Below are 22,902 nucleotides of genomic sequence, written 5' to 3'. Positions count from 1 at the left end.
AAGCTGATAAACTGGATCATAATAGGTGCTGTATATTTAGAGTGAATAACTGTATCCATGCTCATAGCTTCAACCACTATTATATGCAGATAATTTAGATTTATGTCTTCAGTTTTAATCTGAATATGAACCTGTATATCCAACTATCTACTTAATACCTCTCCTCAGATGTCTTAAAAAAGGCAGCTCAGACTCAACCCTCCAAAAGGAAAGTGTTATTCGGCCCATTTTCTTCCAATACGTTTTATTTTAAATGGCACTTAATTATACAAGCCAGAACCCTAAGAAACCTAAAATACTTTCGATATATTTCCAAAAGACCACTTTTCTTCAACTCTACTACCAAAGTTTTTGCCATCATTGTGATTCATCTGGGTTACCAAAGTAACTTTCTAACCTCCACTTTCAAGACTGGCCAGGTCCATAAATGATCTTTTAGAAAAACCAATCTGTGATACTGACCTTCCTGAAACTCTTCAAAGGATTCTGTCTTATAAGACCCAAATCCTTATGTTCTTCAAGGCTCCAAGTGTTCCAGCTCCTTTCTTCTGCCTCACCTCCTACTCTTCCCAAACATCTTTGCCTGGACTACATTCTCCCACCTCACTTCCTGTTTGTCCTTCAGAACTTGCCTCAGTTGTCATCTTCCAAGATTCCCTTTATTATTTACTCTCCAATTCATCACGTCTTGCTTCTTTACAGCAATATCGATGGCTGCAACTTTACACATTATCTGTGATTTTTTTTATAAATGTGTCTCCTATAGATTTTTGATTAACTGGTTTTGGTAGTTATCTCTAGTGCCTAGTATATCACCTGGCCCACAGGCACACCACAAGTATTTATTAAGACTGATTCTGTCATTACCACTCCATAAACATCAAACTTACACAGTAAAATGTTTAAAAATTGCTCCATAGATACCTAGCTTTTCCTTTCTCCTATAAAACTTTACCCTTGAACATAATACAGCCTGGTCTGGTTAATGGGACTCCCACTGGTTCCTTCAGACAGGAAGAAACTTAAACTTTGCTTTTCTCTGTCACCAGTGTGCGTGTATGAACTAAACGAAGGATAAATGGACTCCAACAATAGCCTCATTTGCACATCCAGAGATGACTGGAACACGGGGATTTAAAGAAAATGGTTGTTTCCATTGCATTTATTACCAATATTTTAAAAAGTTTAAAAAAATTCATTTTCAGTACTCCAATGACTCTCATCCCCCTGTCTTGCCCATACAACTCCTGACCCATATCCTCAGGGCTAGTTTAAAACTGAGCCTGTTCACTGTCATTTTCACAGAAAACCACTAGTGCCAGGGATGTAGGGGAAGAAGGCTGGAAGAGGGCAATAGTACTGTCCAGGTTCCACCCAAAGGTAAGCCAAATGGAGATTCACAGAATTCAAAATGAAAGGGCTAGTGGCCTCACAATGACTAAATTGGGCTGAAGAGGAGACAGGGTAAGCCCATCAGAAGCTTTACCAGAAAAACTGACACCAGAATGGGAGGCCCAGGAAGTCATATTATGGAAAGTTTTGCAATTCTCCCATGTAAGGATGTGAAGAAAGTCTAGAGGACACGAAGAGCCTCACTCATTTTGGCAGAGATACTCCAGTGTCGGGAAATCACAAAAATGTCACAGACACTAAGAAAGGCTACAAGGGGATGCACAGTTTCACAAAACAGTAATCACAGACCAAAGTGGCAGGGATCATGCTACTGAGGCAGAAACTATGAAATACAAAAGAAAGGAGATTGGCCTTTCAGAGAGTGACTCTGTACCAGTCATCAAAACTTGACTTATCAGACAACCTGGTGAGTTTCACAGAGCAGCAGACCACATTGGGGGTAGTGGATATCACATATAAAGGACTTAACACATTTTATCAGGTGGAAGAAGGGAATGATAGGAAACTGCTCCACGGCTCAGAAATTAAGGGTATTACTGGGGATTGGATGGACAGATGTGCAAGAAAACAGCACCAAATAGGTTTCCTGTTCAGCAGTCAGTTGGCAAGGGAGAAGAGGATCCAGGAGGCAAAGGGAGTGAAGATGGGTTCCTGAAGGTGAGTCTCTGAAGGCTGGATCAGAAGACTGCATAATGTACACCAGTGATAAAACACAACTCTGGACTCCAAATGGGAGGTAGTGGGTAGGGGTAGGTGTCACTGACTGAGGGTGGTAGGTGGAACAGCCTCACAGTAGCCATCACAGGGCCACAGGGAAATTAATGGCCGCTAGGTCACAGGAGGATCCTTCCAGCTTAGATGGGGAGGCACCAGTCTCACAGAGGAGGTCCATTGACGCCTGGGTGGTAGAAGGCACAGAGGTCCTCATATCGACAGTGGCCTTTTTTGGCAAAGTGTCTGCAGACAGGACGGTCAGATTTGTCTGTGAACAAGTGAAAATTGGGCAATTTAAAATATAAGACAGAAAACAGAAAGCAGAGATAGAGCAAGTGATCAGATATTTCCCTACCATGTCCAGATATCTTGGAATATCTTTCTCCTAGAAGAAAATACATTCAGGACTACTACTTCAAAAGGACAATGGACAGCTCAAAGAAGAGTCATGGTCACTCCAGGACTGTGGGTATACAAGCATAAAAAAATGGACCTCACCTTCCATAACTTGAGGTCCATCCTTGGGTGGGTAGGTATTCTTGACAAGTGACCAGCTTTTGAGCCTTCGAGGATGTCTCTGTTCTTTGTGAAAGCCTCCCCTGGAGGGACCACCATAGCCTGGTCCAGGAAAAGGATGCTCAGCATTGACCCCCCACCAACCATGACCATATGGGCTGGATCTGGGGCCTAAGACCCCCAAAATTAAACCTCTGTTCCAGGGAGGAGGTGGGAGGGTCAGCAGTGGTGGAATCATAGGTCCCTTTGATCCTGGAGGACCTCTGTGAAGAGCTAGAGAGAGAAGAGGAGAAAAGAAGAAAGAAGGAGAGAGAAAGGGAGGGAGGGAGGGAGAGGGGAAGAGAAGGAGGGGGAGAGGGAGAGAGAGAAAAAGCCATGGAAAGTTGATCAATTGACAGCTCAGTTTGATAAAGCAGCCCTGATTTTTTCAAAAATTTTTTATTGAAGTACATTATACATACAAAAAATACACCAATTTCAAGTGCACAATTCAATTATCACCGAAGTAAGCACACTTATGTTTTCCACCACCCAGGTAGAGGGCTAGGACTTTATTAGCACTTCAGAAGTCACCCACCCTTGTGTCCCTCCCCCCACTATTCCACCCTCCTCCCCAAAAGTAGCCACTGACTTCTAACACCATGAGTTAGTTTTTGCCTGTTTTTGAACTTTGCATAAGTGGAATCATACAGTCTGCATTCTTTTGTGTCTGGATCCTTTCGCTCAACATCATGTTTGTGAGATTCATCCAGGTTGCCTGTAGCAGTTCGTTCGTTTTCATTGCAGTGTAGTATCCCATTGCATGCACATACGACACCTTATTTATCCATTCTACTGATGGTGGACATGTGGGTGGATTCCAGTTTGGGGCTATAAGGAAAAATGCTGCTATGAACATTTTTATACATGGCTTTGTCACACATATGTATGCATTTCTGTCGAGTATTTACCTGGTAGAGGTATTGTTGGGTCCTAGAGCATACGTATATTCAAGTTTAACAGATAAAGTCACTTTTTTCCAAAGTGTTTATACCAATTGATACCTCCACCAGCAGTTGTTCCACAGCCTTGACAACACTTGGTATTATCAATCTTTTTTACTTTTGCTATTCTGTTGAGTGTGAAAGGGTTTTTTTTTTTTTTTTTAATTTGTGGTAAAACATGTAACATAAAATTTGCCATATTAACTACTTTTAAGTGTAAAACTCATTAGTGTTAAGTAAATTCACGTTGTTGTGGAACAGATCTCCAGAACCTTTTCATTTTGCAAAACTGAAACTCTATAGCTGCTAACCACTCCTTTTCCCCATCCACCCAGCCCCTGGCAACCACCACTCTGTGTCTATGAATTTAACTACTTTAGATACCTCATATGAGTAGAATCATACGGTACTTCTCTTTTTGTGACTGGCTTATTTCGTTTAGCATGATGGCCTCAAGGTTCATTCATGTTGTAGCATGTGACAGGATTTTCTTATTTTGGGGCTTGATAATATTCTATTGCACGAATATACCACTTTGTTTACATATTCGTCCGTCAACAGACATGTAGTTTCCATCTCTTAATTATTAAGAAAAGTCCAGCCATGAACATGGGTGTGCAAATCTCTTTAATATCCCGTTTTCCATTCTTTTGGATATATATCTAGAAGTGGAATTGAGGGATCATACAGTAGTTGTTAATTTTTTGAGGAACCTCCATACTACTTTCGACAGTGTTTACACCATTTTACAATCTCATAACAGTGCACAAGTGTTTCAATTTCAAAGTGGTATGTTCTTATCTTGTATTTATTTGTTGACAAATGATGTTCTAGTTCACCTGTTTTTGGCCACTTAAATTGTGGTTTTTAATGAGGTGACTATTCTGATCTTTTGCCCATTTCTCTAATAGGTTTTCTAGAAGAGTTCTTTATATATTTTAGATATGAGCTCTTTATTGGTTACATTTGTTGCAAGTATCTTCTACTCCATGGCTCCCTATTAATTTCTTAATGGTGTCTGTTGATTAATAGAAGTTTGTATTTTCTAATGTAGTTGTTTATAAATCTTTCCTTTATGGTTGTGTGTTTCCTAGAACTCCTACCTACTCTAAGACCATGAATATATTTGTTTTCTAGAATTATTTATCTTTTATACTGGAATTGATGTTTGTATATGGTAGGAATAGGTCAAATTTCATTTTTCCCATGAATATCCAATTAATCTAGCATAATTTATTGAAAAGACCACTATTTTAGTTTCATCTTCATCATAAATGAAGTGTCCATATAGGTGGGGCCTGTTATTAGAGTCTTTATACTAGACTCTTCTATTGACTTATATGTCTATCATTGCATCAATAGCACATCATCACAACTACTATAGCTTTATAGTAAGTCTTGATATTCAGAGCAAGCCTTCCCACTCAAGACTGTTTTTGCAATCTCACCCCGATCTTTGCATTTTCATATAACTATATAGAATGTTTATTTCCACACACAAAAATATAAGGCTCATAATTGGGAATGCACTGAATCTATAGATCAATTTGGGAAGAATCGACATGTTTACAACATTAAGTTTTCCAATCTGTGCATATGTAACATACCACATAACATACCTCCATTTAGGTACTGAATCCCTGATCTTTTGATTTTAAGTCCTCCCTGGGTTTTAGTCCCACTGTTGCTCCCTTCCTCAAGACCTAATCAAAGGATCAAAGCCCCTTCCTCCTCACCTGTCTTGAGGTCACCAGGCTTTCCATTGGCCATAGGGGTAGGGCCCAGAAGGCTGGGTGGTCCTAAGAGTAGACATGAAAATATGGTCATCATAATGGATTGATGATCCTGTTCTAATGTTCTTGTTCTCATTTCTTTATCTATCCACTAAAGCCAATTATATTCTCAGCAGTGTTATATGAGTTTTCACCCCATATATCTGCTCTTTCCTCTGCAAAAGTTTTCAGGATTTGCTAAAAGTGGAGACTGGGTCAAGGGGATAATGAAAGAGATAACCTACAATATTCTTTCGCTGAACCTGTTGCTATCTAAAACTTCCAGAGGAAATCCGATCCCTCTCCTTGGCTGTTGGCCAGATAGCTCTCCCTGCCCTTCCAGTAATTTAGGATACACTTCCACCTTCCCTGTGAAAGTAAGGACCTAAACTGTTGTCCCAGTCATTGGCAACCTGCAACTTCTCTAAGTTCTGCGGCGGCGCACACGAGCTCTCTATCCACTCCCTCCCGTCCTTCTACAGGCAGGTTTAGGGGGCGGACTAAAGTTGAACGTTCAAGTAAGGGAATTCCTCTTTCAGGGCTCCATCCGGGAGAGGCCCTCCACACCCTCGCCAGCGAGTGCGCTCTTACTCCTTCCGCTGGAGCTTCCTCCTCCGCACCTTTTCGGCCCTTAACATCTCGCTCCGACCGACAAGAATTTGCACACTCTTCCCGGGATCCTCACCGATGCGACTCCCATCCTCTTCGTCTCCAGTCTCTTCCCGCTGTGGCAGTTGGGGCTGCTGCAGTTGCTGCTGTTGCTGATTCTGCTTCTTTCGTTTCAGCATTGTGATTACAGCAATGGCTGTAGCGGGATTTGGAGGGCAGTGAGGAAAGGGGCACGCTGAGATTGTTTCCGCTTCCGGGGGTGGGGGCGGCGGACCAGCCAGCTGAGGCTCCCGCCATTTAACTTCCGGAAGGCTGTGGGAACCTTTGTGCTGCTAGTTCTCACGTCAGCTGCTTCCCTCGATCTCTGCCAGGCATGGCAGCAATCTCAAACCTTCCCTTTGCTGTTTCTAGAAATGCTTTAAAAACGTCCTCTCTTCTCCTCTCGCTGAAAAGCACTCCACAGCCGACCCCTCACAGTGTGCAACAAGAGTTAACAGGCTCTCAGGCCAGGTGTGAGGACTGTCGTCGCACCCTAAGATCGCCACATCCGGTTGTGGGTTACTATGGTAACAGCTGCAGGCACAACTTCATGACCTCTGACCTTCCTCCCAAAGTCCTCGTCCCACCTGGGTTTCCTTCTTAGCCCACGCTCGCCTTATGATCTATAAACCTGTTCCTTTTCATCCTTCTTACCAGGAATTTGGGTCCCAGCAGGGTCGCGCCCAGGACGCTTCAGGCCGCCTCCTCCCAGCAAGACCTCTGACCCTGCTCCCCAGTGTAACGCAGCAACTGGGCTTCATTCTTGAGCGCGCAGTCTCGGCTTCCAATCAGGTCAAGCCCGGGGGCTGGGAATGCAGCTTGGGAGTGTCTACGCCCCTCGCCCCTAGATAGGAGGACTCGCCTCCCGCTCCACTGCCCCCTCCAGGTGAGTGGTAGCTACTCCCAGATGCGCAAGGTAGTGATGATACGCGTACCCCCTTTTCTGAGCGCGAGTTGGTATCGTCCGTGACGAAGTGAGCCCGATCCTCCCACGCGCGCCTCCTTCTTCGCTGCCGCTGCGCCTTCCTAGTACCACTGGCTCTCACATGTGGGGAACTCACCCCACATCATTTCGCCCCTATTTCGGAGGGAAGTGACTGTATTTCTCCCCCCTTCCGCCTTCCAGACCTGCTACTGGGGCAAATCGGCCGGCCCGCCCGCTGACGTCACCTCCTAGCCCCGCCCCCTTGAGGGTCCCGGGCCCTTGCGGCAGGGGCTGCCTGGGGAGGGGGGAGTCAGTTGAGACGGCGGGAGCTCGGTGGAGGGCGGGCCAGGTGACTGGTCCCGGCCATGCCGAGGAAGAAGCCCTTCAGCGTGAAGCAGAAGAAGAAACAGTTGCAGGACAAGCGGGAGCGGAAGCGAGGTCAGTGCGGGAGCGGAGAGGAGGGGGCGGGGCTCGGCTTCCCGCAAGCCTGAAAGGAGGGGTGTTCCCGTCGCACCTCTTGGGGGCGGGGGAAGGGGTGGTGGCCGCGCGCCGACGCGCGCGGGCGACAGCGGAGGGGATTCCCTCACTCCAGCCCCCCTATTTGGAAGGAGTGGGGAAGGATGGAGAGTTGGGGGAGGGGAATCCCTCCAGCTCCAACGGGCGCCATCCCCGCAGATCCCGGGAGGAGGAATGACTATCCCCACGCACATCCGAGAGAGTCCTGAGCCGGGTTGCCGTGAGGATCGGGCCTCACAAGAAGTGGGGTGGGGTGAAGGGGAAGCCAGGCCGACTGGAGAAGGGGGTCTTTTGGCCCCTGAGAGGCGGCCAGCACTAGCATCACTGGCTCCGCCCCGCAGGGCTTCAAGATGGGCTGCGATCCAGCTCCAACAGCCGCAGCGGGAGCCGGGAGCGGCGGGAGGAGCAGACCGATACTTCTGACGGGGAGTCTGTGACCCATCACATCCGTAGGCTCAACCAGCAGCCTTCTCAGGGGCTGGGCCTGCGAGGATATGATCCAAATCGGTGAGAGTGGGAGGGGGGCGCTGGCTAGGCCTTCCCTGCCTACCAGGAAGTTAGAGCTCTGGGGGAAAAGCCTGCTACCGCAGGTGCAGGCTTGAAACTGGAGGTAGTGGGGCTGTGATGCCACTTTCACCGCGGGCTACAACCTTCACTTTCCGAGGGGCTGGGGTGAGTTTGACTTTTTAAACCTAAAAGGCTTAGGGGAAGGCCGAATATTGCATGAAAGAGGAGTTTGGGGGAGGGCCGACTCAGAAAGGAAGCAAACAACCTTGAAGAGAAAGCTTTGCGAAGTTGTCTGCCCAAGAGGGGACTTTGTGGCCACGGGATTGCGATGGTTGCTGTGGACCCTGTCCTGCTAGATACCGCTTGCATTTTGAGCGTGACAGCCGGGAGGAGGTAGAGAGGAGAAAAAGAGCAGCCCGGGAACAAGTACTACAGCCCGTCAGTGCTGAGGTGCTGGAGCTGGACATCCGGGAGGTTTATCAGCCTGGCTCAGGTGAGTGAGAGCTCAACAACTGGCTGTTAGGGGCAGACAGTGGGCTGGGGGAAGGAGTGTGGAAGAGTAAAAGCTGACTGTGAGGAAGAAGTGGGAGGCACCCTGGAGGCCTGAAACTATCTTCAGACTTACTTGGACTTTTCCTTGATTTCCCAGTCCTGGACTTTCCTCGACGTCCTCCTTGGAGCTATGAGATGTCCAAGGAGCAACTAATGAGCCAGGAGGAACGAAGCTTCCAGGAGTATCTTGGGAAGATTCATGCGGCTTACACCTCGGAGAAACTCAGCTACTTTGAGCACAATCTGGAGGTGAGGATGGAGTGGGGACAGGAGCGGGGCATAGTGACCCATGGTCAGATTGGTCTAGGGTCAGGCAGGAAAGGGACTCTGAACTCAGGTTCTTTTCCACCAACCTTGATTTTCCAGACGTGGAGACAGATGTGGCGAGTGTTAGAGATGTCCGATATTGTCCTGCTTATCACTGATATCCGACATCCAGTGAGTACTGCGATGAGGCTGGGAAAGCCAGAGGAGGGAGAAAGGTTCTTGTGGGGTGGAGGGCAGAGGCAGGAATTAGGAGACAAAGAGATATCCTTCTTTTTAGTCTCTTCTACTTCATGCTGATGTCTGTAGTCAGAGACTCAGTCCTTTATTTATCAATGTCACCAGCCTATTATTCCTTTCCTGGTCAACTGACTCTTTTTTTCCTTATTCCTTTGACAAAAAGCCACATATCCTATTTCCCAGCCCAGCAGAGGTAAACCAAGAGTGGAGCTCCAGGGGATTGATTCCATGAAGACAGCTGGGGGCTTCCCCCTGCTTTGCCATATCAGTCAGCATAAGACTCACCTGAAATCCTGGGGTAATAGTTAAGGCTCTAGACTCTGCTGCTGGGTGGCTGTTGTGTGGATGGACCCGTTCTACCACTTTATTGTTCTCCAGTGGGAGAAAGGGAGGTGTGTGGGACATTTAGGTTGGAGTTCCAGAATGGCATATGGACACACACTCCTACACAAATGTACAGGCACTGCTTATACCTGCTTTGTCTTCCTAGTTCAGTTTGGCGGACTTATCCTTTTTGCCTCAGAATCTACTACCACCAGGGTCTCGTCTCCGAGAGGCAGAGAAATCTGGGTTGATCTCCCATTGCTCATCCCCTTACCAACTCTGTCCCAGGTTGTGAATTTCCCACCAGCACTTTATGAGTACGTGACTGGAGAACTTGGTCTGGCCCTGGTGCTGGTCCTGAATAAGGTGGATCTCGCCCCGCCAGCTCTCGTGGTTGCCTGGAAACATTATTTCCACCAACACTTTCCCCAGCTCCACATTATCCTTTTCACCTCTTTCCCTCGGGATCCACGCACCCCACAGGACCCTAGTAGTGGTGAGTATCAATGAAGAGGGCATAATGGGAGAAGTGAGGTAGCAGGGGACAAAGGGGAGAACAGAGAGGCTTGTTGACAAGGGAGTATTTGATCTTGGATCTAAGGGAGGTGAGAGAGATGGAATGTGCTAATCCTTTGTATTGTCTGATCTCAGTCTTAAAGAAGAGTCGGAGGCGGGGAAGAGGATGGACTCGGGCTCTGGGGCCAGAGCAGTTGCTGAGAGCCTGTGAAGCCATCACTGCGGGAAAAGGTTTGTGCCCCTTAGAGAAAGATGTGGCAGGCCATGAGGGAGACCTAAGGCCCAGAGTCATTTTCTCACCTTTTCCAAAGTCAACGCCTCTATTATGGACACAGGTGAGAGGCCAAAGGTAGGGATGGAAGAGGGAGCGGACTGACTTGGTGGGACCAGAGAGGCAGGAGCCTAGTGTTGCTACCTTCAGGCTTCCCAGGACTTTTTAGAAAACTCAAGAGAAATACTCATGATTCCAGGGTGGAGACAAGTGAAGGCTGGGGAGAGTCAGCTGTTGTACAGGTGGGCACTAGCCTACTCCAGAGAACACTAGTAACACCAGCTGTGCAGTTATAGTTTGTACCATTATATACAGTGGCCCTGAGGAGAACCTTTTTCACCTTCTCCTTTCCTGAGCAGTGGACTTGAGCAGCTGGCGGGAGAAGATTGCCCGGGATGTGGCTGGGGCCACCTGGGGTAATGGCTCTGGTGAGGAGGAAGAGGATGATGGGCCAGCAGTCCTGGTGGAGCAGCAGACTGACTCAGCAATGGAGCCAGCTGGCCCAACCCAAGAGCGCTACAAGGATGGAGTGGTGACTATTGGCTGTGTGGGTAAGGAAGCAATGGCTCATGCATGGCGGCCTCAATATATGGAAAAGAGAAAAGCTGATAAGGCTCCAGGGTCTCTGGAGGCACTCTGCTATAGTGGAAGGATCATGGCATGCCTGAGTTAAATTCCACTTTTTCTCAGTTGTTATGGATCTTGAGCAAGTGTTTATCCACTCTCAGTCTTAAGTACTTTGATTTTTTTTTCCGGGGGCGGGGGTAATTTGATGTTTAAAATGAGGACACTGATACCCAAGTAAAAGGACAGATGTGAGGAGTTAAGAACAGAGACACCCTAAAAAAGCTTCACAAATAGTGATGATAAGAATAATCATTAAAATATAACATTTACATGGTACTATGTATCAGGTGCTGATCTAAGTGACTTAATGTGTGTTAGCTATTTCAGTTGTAGTAATTAGTCCATAGTAGAGTGGTCATTATATTGTAGTAGGAGGTTAGCAAGTATTAGTTTCTTGGTCTTGACTGTTAAGGAGAATCTTCCCTTAATCCAGAGATTTGTCTCTGCTCTTGGTGTGAGAAAAGACAATGTCTTATTAGGGCCCACAGAGCCCCTTTTGATTTTGCGTGGGAGAGGTGAGAAGTGACTTTGGAAAAATTGTTATACTGAGGTGTTATTGGAACCAAAGGAGGCCCAGCCTAGAAGAAACTAGGGAAAGCAGAGTAGTTGCCTCATTGGAAATGCTCCTAATTTATCTTTATTCTTCTTTTTGTCTTGGGAAAAACCTGCCCTACTGCTAACAGTTTGCTCCCATTTTGAGTCATTTTTCTCTGGCTTTCCCTTCCCTGATTTCTGACCCCAGCTGTCCCTCATAAGAGGCTGTGTCCTCTTTCAGTAGCCTCTGCACTAACTTGTCTGTATTCAGAGTTGTGTGACAAGGAGAGTATCCACTGTGGCACAGGCAGCCCTGAGTTTGGATTTCCCTCTAGCTATCATTCATTTATTTATTCTACAAATATTTACTGAGCACCAGGTGCCAGGTGCTATTCCAGGGATGGGGATATTCTGCCATGAAAATGGCAGAAAATCCCTACCCTCATGGAGCTTGTTTTCTTGTGAGTTAATCAATTCGTCATTTGAAATTATATTACTTAGGGACAATGAAACAGAAGACAGAATGGTGAGAAGGAGTCCTCTGGGAAAGACTCCTGAGAAGAGCCTGGGATGATGAGAAATGGCTGTCTGGAGATGTAGGGAAATGGTCTTCTAGGCCAAGGGGGCCAGTAAGTGAGAAAATCTTGAGGTAGGAATGAGCTTGTTGACTGTGGGACCAGCTAGAGTACCAGGGGAATAGGAGTATGGTAACCAAGAAAGACAGTCAGGGATGAGGTCAGAAAGGTGGTCAGGGATCACATCATGTAAAGTCTCATGGCTAAGAGAAAGCATTTTGGATTTATTCCAGGTCTGATGAGAAGTCAGTAGTGGGTTTTGAGCAAGGGAATGATAGGATCTGATTTCTTTTTGAGAAGTTTATCTGTTGAGTAGAGAATACATGCGGGGGTAGGCAAGAAAGGAAGCAGAGAGAGCACAGTCAGAGGCTATTGCAGTGGACTTCCAGGTTTTTGTAGTGAGCAATGGGAGTACCGAAGTAGGAAGGTTGGGAGAGGAGCATATTTGGGGATGGGATTCAGAAATTAAATTTGAGATTTTTTAAAAATATCCCAAGTGGAGATGTTGAATAGGCAGGTGTAGGAGCCAGGAGCTTAAGGAAGAGGACTACAGATTTGAATTTGGGAGAAATTTAATGTAGGGAGCCACTGGTGGATATGAATGATACTTACAGTCATGAATTCAATGAGATGTGGGAGAGGAGGTAGATAGAGGAGGTCAAGCCAGCATTTCTAGAGATTGGGCAAAGGAGGAGGAAATGGAAAATGTTGCAGATGTCAAATGAAAAAATGTTTGGAGAGGAAAGGGGGGCTCAGTTGTATAAAATGTTGCTGACAGTTGGGTGAGATGAGAACAGACTTGTTCAGTGGACTTGGTGAGTGGTTATAGTGGAGTGGAGGAAAGAAAGCGAGATTGGAGTAGGCCAATGAGAGGATAGACAAGAGTATGGCAGAACCTCGTATAATGTTGTACTTGACTGTAGCCAGACACAACAGTCTCCATATTGCATAATTCCATTTGTGTGAAGTTCAAAAGCTGCAAAATTGAACTACTTCGTTAAGGGATACACAGGTCAGAAAACTTAAAGATGTAAGCAACTGAATTCCTTCCAACTCAGGATAAGGCTCACATGTACAGAGGAAGAGGATTATGATCAAGTAGGGACAAATGGGGCCTCTGGGAGGATGTACGTCACACTCTTGGCCGTGGGGTGGATGATATGGGGTTCATCTGGCACATTCATGTTTTATGCATTTTTACATAAAACATTGTTACAGTTCACAGTTATAAAGAAGGTTGCGTGAAGAAGTGGTGACCAAAAATAGACAAGTCTTTGAAGGAGTTTCACTATAAAGGGGACAGAGAAATGGGGCTGGTTGGGATTGTCAGAGGAGGGCTGTTTTCCCTATTTCTTCCTCTTTTGGAAAGGAAATAGCTTAGTGGGTTGTAAATGGAGCACAGTCAACATGGTGGTGCATCTTTCTCTAGCCACAGTCAGCTACCCGGGAGCAGGTGCTGAATGTGCAGGGTTGGTTTTGCCAGGTGAGTAAGGTGGAGGGGAGAGGCAGGACCAGGGAGTTCAAAGTCTATGAAACAGACTGGCTGGGGGGGCGGGTTTTGGAGTCTAAGTTGGGTAAGGAGGAAGGCGAGGGCATGAGTCGGGTATTGAACAGTGTTCTCGTGCTAGAGTCAGGGTCAAAGAATTATTGAAACTGAGGAATCAGAATAAGTGATCTGGAAAGATGGGATGTCAGGACAGAGGGAGGTGTGCTTACAATTGAGATTTTGGAGGTATGACTTGACAGGGTCCAGGGCATGAACCAGGGGAGTGGGTAGCTGGAGTAGGGTGGAGAAAGTGACCTTTATAAGGGACATACTGGCACTGAGAGGCCAGAGTGCTGTACAGGAAATGTGTACAGATACTGAAGTCAGCCAGACTAAAGGTGGTGGTCATGATGAGAATGGCAGTGACCTCTAAGGGCTCCCTCCAGGCTTCTCCTTGGAGAACTTATGATGATGATGAGATGTGTGTCTCACTGGAATTGGGTACTTACTCCACTGCAGGCACTGAACCACACAGTTGTATTTGTTTCTCATTTATTTTTGACCACTATGAGGTCGTAGGTATCTGCACTGTAAAATGAGTTAAACAGAGACTCAGAAAATTAAGTTGATTGCATTGAGGTCACAAAACTGGTAAGTGGAGAGGCCAGCTTTGTGGGGGATTCAACCCTGGCAGTCCAGAGCCTGATTTGTAACTTGCAATATTAAACTGTTTCCTTAATTTCTGAATCTTAGTTCCCTTTTCATCTATAGATATGGCACAGAGTCCAACCCATCACAGAGTAAGGATCTGTCAAATGTTAATTTTCCTTGCCTTCCCCAGGCTTCCCCAATGTGGGAAAGTCCTCGCTGATTAATGGACTGGTAGGGCGGAAGGTCGTCAGTGTCTCCAGAACCCCTGGCCACACCCGATACTTTCAGACCTACTTTCTCACACCCTCCGTGAAGCTCTGTGACTGCCCAGGCCTCATATTTCCCTCCCTTCTGCCTAAGCAGTTGCAGGTATGAGGGCAGAGGGGGCAGGGAGGGAGAAGGCAGGAGATGGAGGAAGGCGCTGAGCGCTCTTGTTTCCCCTCAGGTTCTGGCAGGGATCTACCCCATTGCTCAAATCCAGGAGCCATACACTGCCGTGGGCTACCTGGCCTCCCGAATCCCTGTGCAGGTTCTGCTTCACCTGCGCCACCCAGAGGCCGAGGACCCCTCCGCAGAACACCCCTGGTGTGCCTGGGACATCTGTGAAGGTAGGTTCCATGTGCCTGGCTCCTCCCCTTGCCCTTTACTCTGCCAGATCTCTTCTCAGAGGTTCTGCCATCAACCCAGTAGCTGGCCATTCACCCCTGGCTTTCTGTCACAGAGCCAGCAAAATCTCCAGCCTGGAATGCTCTGGGGAAAACCGGAAGGACTTGTGTTAGGTGGGTGGGGTTAATGGGGTTCTCTTCCCATTATTCTTTTCTCCCTCTAGCCTGGGCAGAGAAACGTGGTTACAAGACAGCCAAGGCTGCGCGGAATGATGTGTACAGAGCGGCCAATAGCCTCCTGCGGCTAGCACTGGACGGCCGCCTCAGCCTGTGCTTTCATCCCCCAGGCTACAGTGAACAGAAAGGTCGGCCAGCCATTTTGCTTCCCTAGTCCCTGCTGTAGTGTAAGCACAGGGGTGTTTGCCCCACACAGCGAGAGCGAACCTGGATTCTACACCTGTCAGCTAGCTCTCTGTGTTAATAAGTATCTCTGTAGTGGTGTCCTGATCTGCAAAACCAAGGTGATAGTTGCTTCCTGGCTAGGTAGTGGCAAAGTTTGGGGTTAATGTGTGCAGAGCTATTCAGTGCCTAGCACATGGGAGGTTGAGTGAATGGATGAATGCATGCCAGCAGCTATAAAAATTGTTATTCTTAGTCTGTGCCTCTTCCCCATCTTTCTGTGGCTTTCGTTCCTTGTTTAAAACTCTCCTCTATTTTTCTTGTTTTGGTTCCTTAGGCACCTGGGAGTCCCATCCGGAGACCATGGAGCTGGTGGTTTTGCAGGGTAGGGTGGGGCCTGCAGGTGACGAGGAAGAGGAGGAGGAAGAGGAGGAAGAGCTGAGCAGCTCCTGTGAGGAGGAAGGAGAGGAGGACCGAGATGCAGATGAGGAGGGGGAAGGGGATGAGGACACCCCTACTTCAGTTCCTGGGTCCAGCCTGGCTTCACGAAACCCTTACGCCCTGCTGGGTGAGGATGAGTGCTGAGGCCCTGCTCTGCGCCGTCTTCCCCGCCCAGTATCTTTGCTTTTGGACTGACATGGGGGTTATCTCCCCTCTGCCATACAATTGTGAATAAAGACTGTCTGCTTTGTAGCCCCTTCCCCAGATGGACTAAAGTGAGAGCAGCTGTTTTAGACCCACAGCTATGGGAGGCTTCTCCCTTTTTTCATGGATTCTCTTTGCAAAGGAAAAGTTCTCTTAGGAGTTAATTCTAAGGCCATGAAACCTACTTCCTCTGCCTGCTATGCCACTCAAATTATCAACATGGGAGGGGCAGGGCATTTCAGGCTTTTGAGTCCTGGTCTAAAGCCAACCCCATTTTGGAGTTTGTGTCATTCTCTGATTTGAGCAGTGATCTTGTGTGCCCCCTGCTGCCAGACCTGGGTTATACCAGGAGCTTTTGGGAGAAGAAGCAGTAAGAGTTGTCATCAGCTGTCTCCAAATGAGATTTTTGCAGGATTTATTCAAATTCAGCAAATATTTATTGAGAGCCAACTATATGGACCTATGCTAAGTGCTAAGCATATAAAGATGCACGGAGCCTGACTTAAATTTGTAGTCTGGACATGATCAAGACCCCATTATCAGGCATCTAAGTTTTTGGATCAAGAAGGGTATATATAATCTCCAAATTCTTGAGGCTCACAGTATAATTCTAGAACTTGTTGATGAAAATATTTAGGCGAAACCAAATACTTGTTAAAATGTTGATTAAATATGTACATGCAGTCTTACTGGCAAACAAATAGTGTGCACATTATTTGAGCAGACCAGCCTTTTAAATACAGTGTTAAGTTATATTGTTTAAAAGCCCATGTGCACTAAAGGTATATGAGATTCAGAGGGGAGGGCACAAGGCCAGCCTCTGAATCCTATTTTCCCTGATTTGGAGATGGTGACCCCATGCATTTCAGCAGCAGTCAGCTCTTTTGTGAGTCAGGGCACCTTGAGCTTTGCTGTATGTCTCTTTTGTCAAGCAAGTAGCTAGAGTCCTTGATTTAATTCTTGGAGAAAAGGGAGAATACGTTTGGTTTTATTGGCTGCCACATTGTCTGGGTTGGGTGGTAGCAAAAAGTGTTGTTTGACAGGTCGATCATTAGGTGTAGGGGTAAAGAGGAGGGGCAGTATCAGATTCCTTTTTTTCATTCAAGCATCCAATTCAGGTCCTGGGTCATTGGGCAGTAATGCCAGCAGAGAGCCTGTCAACCCAGGAGCAAAAGAAGCTGAGGTTCGGGTCCACACATTCCATCAGCTCCCCCTTCCACTGGTCCCAGTGAAGACATAAGTCCTAGAATTTACACTCCAGTGCAAAGTTGAAATACTACCAGCATGTGAATGTACTTGAAGGTTGCCCAAAGTGTGCTGTAAAAGAGAAAAAAGTCCAGGCTGAGAGAAAAACCTGTCTCCCATCTTGTGCTCTTTAGCCTAGGGCTGGGTCTTCTACTGGGAAAAAGGGGGTCCCAGCTCAGTTTCCTCTAATGGTTTGTGATGTTCAGGGAAGCTCAGGGGGACTCATTTGCCATTGGACATGGGGCGAGGACAGTGGAGTCATCTCAAAAGGGAAAAATGAGAATTTCTCTTTGTCTTTGTTGTCTCATGAGCGTCAATGGAGGCATTGGGGAGAGTCTGGGGTAGAATGTAGATTTGAGCCCTGGAGCTAGAGGGGAAGCTGAGGAGGGGGCATTTTAATGCTGAAAACCTGAAAGGAGACACTCTTATATCTCTAAGGAGTATGATTTTTTCCAGGACCCTGCCAATGACTTTTTGACTGTAGGAAATTTAACACTAGGGAAAGACCTATCTTAGCAGCAAACATCTGGGAGGAGCAGGATAAATAATATCCTAGCACTGATGCCTGAGACAGGTTGAAACTGACTAAAAGGGACAAGGCAAACCAAGCATCTAGCTCCCCTCCATGCTGAAATACCCAGGACCCCTGTTCTCACACATTTCTTGCTTAGGTCACATTCACTCTGAGGGTACTTGACCAGGGAGGTCTGGGGCTCTGGTAGTTCCCACATCTTCTGGCCAGTCTTTTGGAGAGAAACCAGTACATCTTATTTATGCTGGAATTCCATTTAGGCATTGAACAAATTCCTTCTAAGCTTTTCTTTCCAGACTGAGTTCTAGTCCTGCTTCTGGGACAAAATAGCTGAGTGTGGATAGTTCAATTATCTGGACCTCTGTTTCTTTCTTAATGATCGTCAATACACCCAACAAAAATTGGTTGAAAACGGTATGTGCCAAACATGCTAAGTTCTGGGACAAAGAAATTGAATTAGGCATAGACCTCAAGGAATGGAACAGCCAACACTAATAATGATATCAATAATTTTATAGCACTACGTAAATTAGAAGGGAATTACTTTACATGTGTCCATTGAACTGTAGTAACTAAGTAACGTGGATAGGAGTTATTACCCCAAGGATTCATTCACCCACTGAATATTTGTCAAGTAATTGCTATCTGCCAGATGCTGCTAAATGATATAGAGATAATCCTTTGTGGAGCTCACAATTTATTGGAAAATGGAAACAAATAGGCAACTACAAAAATGTGGTGAGTGCTGTGAGAAGGATGGTAGAGGGTCCTATGGGATAGTACTGGCTCCATGTGGAAGGGGCCTTGGGATATTGATCAGGAAAGAATAGAGGACATGGCTGGAAGTTGTGTTTGTATAGCAAGCTGTATATGACTGAAAAAGAATTGCTGTGGGAATACCTAACAGGGGCAGCTAAGCCAGTCTTAGCAAGTCAGAGGAAACCTAGAGGAACAGAGGTCCAAGCTGAGGTTTGAAGATGAGCAGTAGTCAGCCAGGTACTGGGAGGGGAAGAGCATTCCAGAGGACAGCAAAGCAAAGGTCAAGGAACAAGCACATGACATCTTAGACTAACTTGTTAAGTGTGGCTGGGGCAGTGGGTACAAGGGATAAGTGGGGAAAGGTGAAGCTAGAGGAGTACTTAGGCCAGCTCTTATTGGGCCTTGTCAGCCATGTGAAAGATGTAGGCTTTACCCAGAGAAACAGTGAAGAACCTTAAGCCTAAGACAGAGAAGAGGTCCATGCCTTAGATCACTCATTGCAGTGTGGAGACTAGTTTGCAGCAACCCCAGAGAAGGAATAGAAACCAAAATTAAAGTAGCACCAAATAGAAAGAAAAAAATAGTTTTGTGAGGTACTTAAGAGGTACAGTTGACTAATCTTGGGAATTGTTTTGTTGTGTGTGTGGTAGGGAGAGGGAAGAGTCAACAGTGCACCCCACGTTTCTGATTTAGCAACTGGGTGTGTGGTGGGGCCATTTCCTGAGACAGGAAATGGAGCTTGAGGGAAGAGAGGTGGTGGCTGCAGAGATTTGTAGGTGGCAGGAGAGTAACAAGTTCTTCACAGAAAGCACAAGGAGAGAGTTGAGGAAGAAATGGGGAACAAAGAGGAGGGCAGGGAAAGAGGAACTAGCGGACAGGATAAAACATAGCGAAGTGTGCAATGAGAGCCAAGGGAAGAATGCTGCTGAGGAGTGATGACATAAAGGATGAAGAGTTCATTAGATTTGGCAACAATGAGCCTTCATGATCTTGGTGGGAGCTGTTCCATTGGACAAGTGAGATCAGAAACCCCAGATGTGAGGAAATTGAGGAATAATTTAGAGGAAGAAAGTGGAGGAAATGGAGGAAATGTTATAATCTTCAAGAAGTTTGGCTGTGTTTGCAACAAAAAAATAGAAGGGGCGGGATATATGGAATTGAACTTTTTTTTTTTTTTTGAGCATTTTAACAAACTCCCAACAACAACAACAACAAAAAGCTCAGGACCAGACAGATTCACAGGTGAATTCTACCTAATATTAAAGAATTAGTACCTATCCTCAAAGTATTCCAAATAATACTTTGAAGAGGAAGGAATGCTTCCAAATTCATTTAGTGAGGCCAGCACTATCCTTATACCAAAACTAGACAAAGAAACTACAAACAAAGAACTACAGGAAAACATCCCTGATGAGCATAGATGCCAAAATTCTCATCAAAATACTAGCAAAATGAATTCAACAGTACATTAAAATGATTATACACCATGATCAAGTGGGATTTATACCAGGGATCAAAGGTGGTTCAACATTTACAAAACAATGTGATTCATCACATCAACAAGACCAAGGGTAAAATTGTGATTATCTCAATAGATAGAGAAAGAGCATTTTACAAAATTCAATATCCATGTCTGGTAAAAACTCTAAACAAAGTGGGTTTAGGAGGAACTTACCTCAACTTGACAAAGGCTATATATAATAAGCCCACAGCTAATGTACTCAATGGTGAAAAGGTGAAAGCTTTTCCTCTAAGATTGAGAACAAGGCAAGGATGCCCATTCTTATTGCTATGATTCAATATAGCACTGGAATCCTACCCACAGCAATCAGACAAGAAAAAGAAAAGGCATCTGAATTGGAAAAGAAGAAGTAAAACTTACTACTTGCGGATGACATGATAATATATATGGAAGACACTAAAGAATACACCAAAAAATTAATAGAATTAGTAGAATAATTTAGTCAAGTAACAGGATACAAAATTAATATTCAAAAATCAGTTGCAGTTTTATACACCAACAATGAAGTATCAGAAAGAGAAAATCCCATTTACAATTGCATCAAGAATAATAAAATACCTAGGAATAAATTTAACCGAGTTAAAAGAGCTGCACTATGAAAACTATAAGACTTTGAAAAAAAATTGAAGAGAATACAAATAAATGGAAGGATATACTATATTCATGGATTGGAAGGATTAATATTGTTAAAATGACCACACTACTCAAAGCAATCTATAGATTCAATGCAATTTTCATCAAAATAACAATGTCATTTTTCTTAAACAAGAACAAATAATTTTAAAATTTATATGGAAGCACAAAAAACCTCAAATAGCCAAAGCATTATTGAGAAGGAAGAAAGTTATGCTACCTGAACTCAAAACTATACTACAAGGCTATGGTAATCAAAACAGGGTGGTAATGACACAAAAACAGACACATAGCTCACTGGAACAAAATAGCCCGGAAACAAATCCTTGCTTATATGGCCAACTAATTTATGACAAAGTAGGTAAAAATATACAATAGATATGCAATCTCATTAAATGGCGTTGGGAAAACTGGACACTCTCTTACACCATATACAAAAAGAAACTCAAAATGGACTAAAGACTTAAATGTAAGGCCTGAAACAAGACTTCTAGAAGGAAACATAAGAAGTAAACTATTTGACATCAGTCCGAGTAGTATTTTTTTGGATATGTCTACCCGAGCAAGGGGAACAAACAAAAATAAACAAATGGACTTTGTGAAAAGAAAAAGCTTCTGTACAGTGAAGGAAACCTTTGACAAAATGAAAAGACAACCTACTGAATGGGAGACTATATTCACAAGTGATATATCTGATAAAGGATCGATATCCAAAAAGTGTAATAAATTCATACAACTCAATAACAAAAAAATAAGCAATCCGATAAAAATATGGGCAAAGGAGATGAAAAGACATTTCTCTAAAGAAGCCATACAAATGACCAACAGATATATGAAAACCAAAACCATAATGAGATACCACCTCACTCTATTCATAATGGGTATTATCAAAAATCAACAAATGACATGTGTTGGTGAGGATATGGATAAAAGGGAATCCTTTTCTAGTGCAGCCCCTATGGAAAACAGTATGGAAATTCCTTTAAAAATAAAAAATATACCATACAACTCAGAAATTCCACTTCTGGGTATTTATCTGAAGAAAATAAAAACACTAATATGAAAAGATATATGCACTCCTATTTCATTGCATCACTATTTACAAGGGCCAAGATATAGAAGCAACCTAAGCATCCATTGATAGAAAATGAAAAGTATGTGATATTGGTGTATACATACACACACACATATACATATACGTATGTATATACACATATACATACATAATGGAATATTACACAATGATAAAAAAGAATGAGGCTGAACAGAGAATCATGGCAGAGTGAGAGATGTCCCCATCTCACTGCTTAAAACAATAAGCCAACATCTAAAATTCAACAAACAACACCCAACTTGCACACAAGCACATCTGAGCAAGGGATCTGTGAATAAGAGCTACTATACATAAGAACCACGAATATCTGGTGGTAGACTGGGAGAAACAAAGAAGCTGCCTCTCACAGCTGAAGCTCCCCACAGGAGGAAAGGGAGGGGAGAAGGTATAACAGGTTACCTGAACAGCCCTGCCTGAGAGAGCTTTGAGCTCCATGCAGTGGCAGTGCCCAGGGATCAGGGCAGAAAGCAGAGAAGCAACAGTTGATTATTACCAGCCATGGCTAAAAAATGCAAGGCTGAGCTGTATTCCCCATCCACCAACCCAGAAGGCACCTCATCCCATACCCTCCAAGACTGAACATCACAGACCCCCAGGGGAATCTGAACAAATGCTACCAAAACTGTCACTAACACTGACAGGACTGAGACTGAGGGTAGCGAGAGTGATTAAATATTTATAAGGGGAAAAGAAGGCATTATTAAGACTTTATATAAAGGAATGATCCAAGAGGCTTAGACACCACCTACTAGAAAACCAAAAGAAAATGTCTTCTTAGCAATAGGCTAAAGAGACCTTTATGTAATAAATCTTTCTGGGGAAAAATGCAGAATACACCTCTATTAATGCCAGGCAGAGATATAGTCCATTAAGCACCATGAACAACCAAAGTGACAAGGCAACTCAGAAAGAAAGAGAAAAATCTCCAGAAAATAAGCTTAAATGACAGAATTCAGGATGGTACTTCTGCAAAAACTCAATGAGATGGAAAACAAATCATATCGACAATTACAGGAATTGAAAAAACAACCAAATGAGCAGAATGAGTTTTTAGCAAGGAGATTGAAACCCTTAAAAAGAATCAAATAGAACTTCTGAAGATGAAGAACACACTAAAAGGTTGAAGAATGAAATAGCAAGCTTGCGACATACAGTTAATCAAATGGAGGAAATGATCAGTGAGATCAAAACTAGAAATTTAGAGATAAATTAGAAGAAGAGAAAAACCAAAGAATGAAAAATGAAAGAGAAATACAAGAACTAGCTGATACCATTAAGAAAGGGAACATAAGAATAATGGGTGTTCTCAAAGGGGAGGAAAAGGAGCAGGAATTAGAAAGCATTTTCAGACAAATAGTCGATGAGAATTTCCCAAATCTAAGGAATGAACTGGAGCTTGGAATTCAAGAAATTA

General features: G+C 44.7%; 2 protein-coding genes across 5 annotated transcripts; one reads left to right on the top strand and one right to left on the bottom strand.

Annotated features, from left to right (window-relative positions):
• Positions 1-1,133: 1,133 nt before the first annotated feature.
• On the bottom strand, positions 1,134-6,839 carry PRR3 (proline rich 3). 2 transcript variants are annotated; one of them, XM_016120709.2, is made up of 5 exons: positions 6,084-6,216; positions 5,363-5,425; positions 3,334-3,513; positions 2,626-2,916; positions 1,134-2,395 (listed from the first exon to the last, which is right to left on the bottom strand). In XM_016120709.2, the coding sequence occupies exons 1-5, from the start codon at positions 6,184-6,186 to the stop codon at positions 2,289-2,291; spliced, it is 744 nt and encodes a 247-aa protein (XP_015976195.2). In that variant the 5' UTR covers positions 6,187-6,216; the 3' UTR covers positions 1,134-2,288. The 2 variants fall into 2 exon arrangements, 1 of the variants encoding a protein (XP_015976195.2); XR_004955960.1 differs by lacking the exons at positions 1,134-2,395; positions 2,626-2,916 and adding an exon at positions 6,701-6,839 and having other exon boundaries at positions 3,469-3,513; positions 5,990-6,203.
• GNL1 (G protein nucleolar 1 (putative)) lies at positions 6,357-15,780 on the top strand. Of its 3 annotated transcripts, none has more exons than XM_036237860.1 (12): positions 6,357-7,409; positions 7,829-7,994; positions 8,351-8,487; positions 8,644-8,795; positions 8,913-8,984; positions 9,663-9,870; positions 10,026-10,121; positions 10,521-10,712; positions 14,225-14,403; positions 14,480-14,642; positions 14,864-15,004; positions 15,376-15,745. In XM_036237860.1, exons 1-12 carry the CDS (start codon positions 7,337-7,339, stop codon positions 15,621-15,623), a joined length of 1,827 nt encoding a protein of 608 aa, XP_036093753.1. In that variant the 5' UTR covers positions 6,357-7,336; the 3' UTR covers positions 15,624-15,745. The 3 variants fall into 3 exon arrangements, with proteins under 3 accessions (XP_036093753.1, XP_036093757.1, XP_036093754.1); XM_036237864.1 differs by having other exon boundaries at positions 7,180-7,409; positions 9,858-9,870; XM_036237861.1 differs by lacking the exon at positions 6,357-7,409 and adding an exon at positions 7,520-7,707 and having other exon boundaries at positions 15,376-15,780.
• Positions 15,781-22,902: the final 7,122 nt, after the last annotated feature.

Source organism: Rousettus aegyptiacus, unplaced genomic scaffold (assembly GCF_014176215.1).
Source record: "Rousettus aegyptiacus isolate mRouAeg1 unplaced genomic scaffold, mRouAeg1.p scaffold_m13_p_1, whole genome shotgun sequence".
In the NCBI taxonomy this organism is placed as follows: Eukaryota; Metazoa; Chordata; class Mammalia; order Chiroptera; family Pteropodidae; genus Rousettus; species Rousettus aegyptiacus.
Note: the sequence above shows the minus strand (reverse complement) of the source record. Positions and strands in the feature narration are given on the sequence as shown.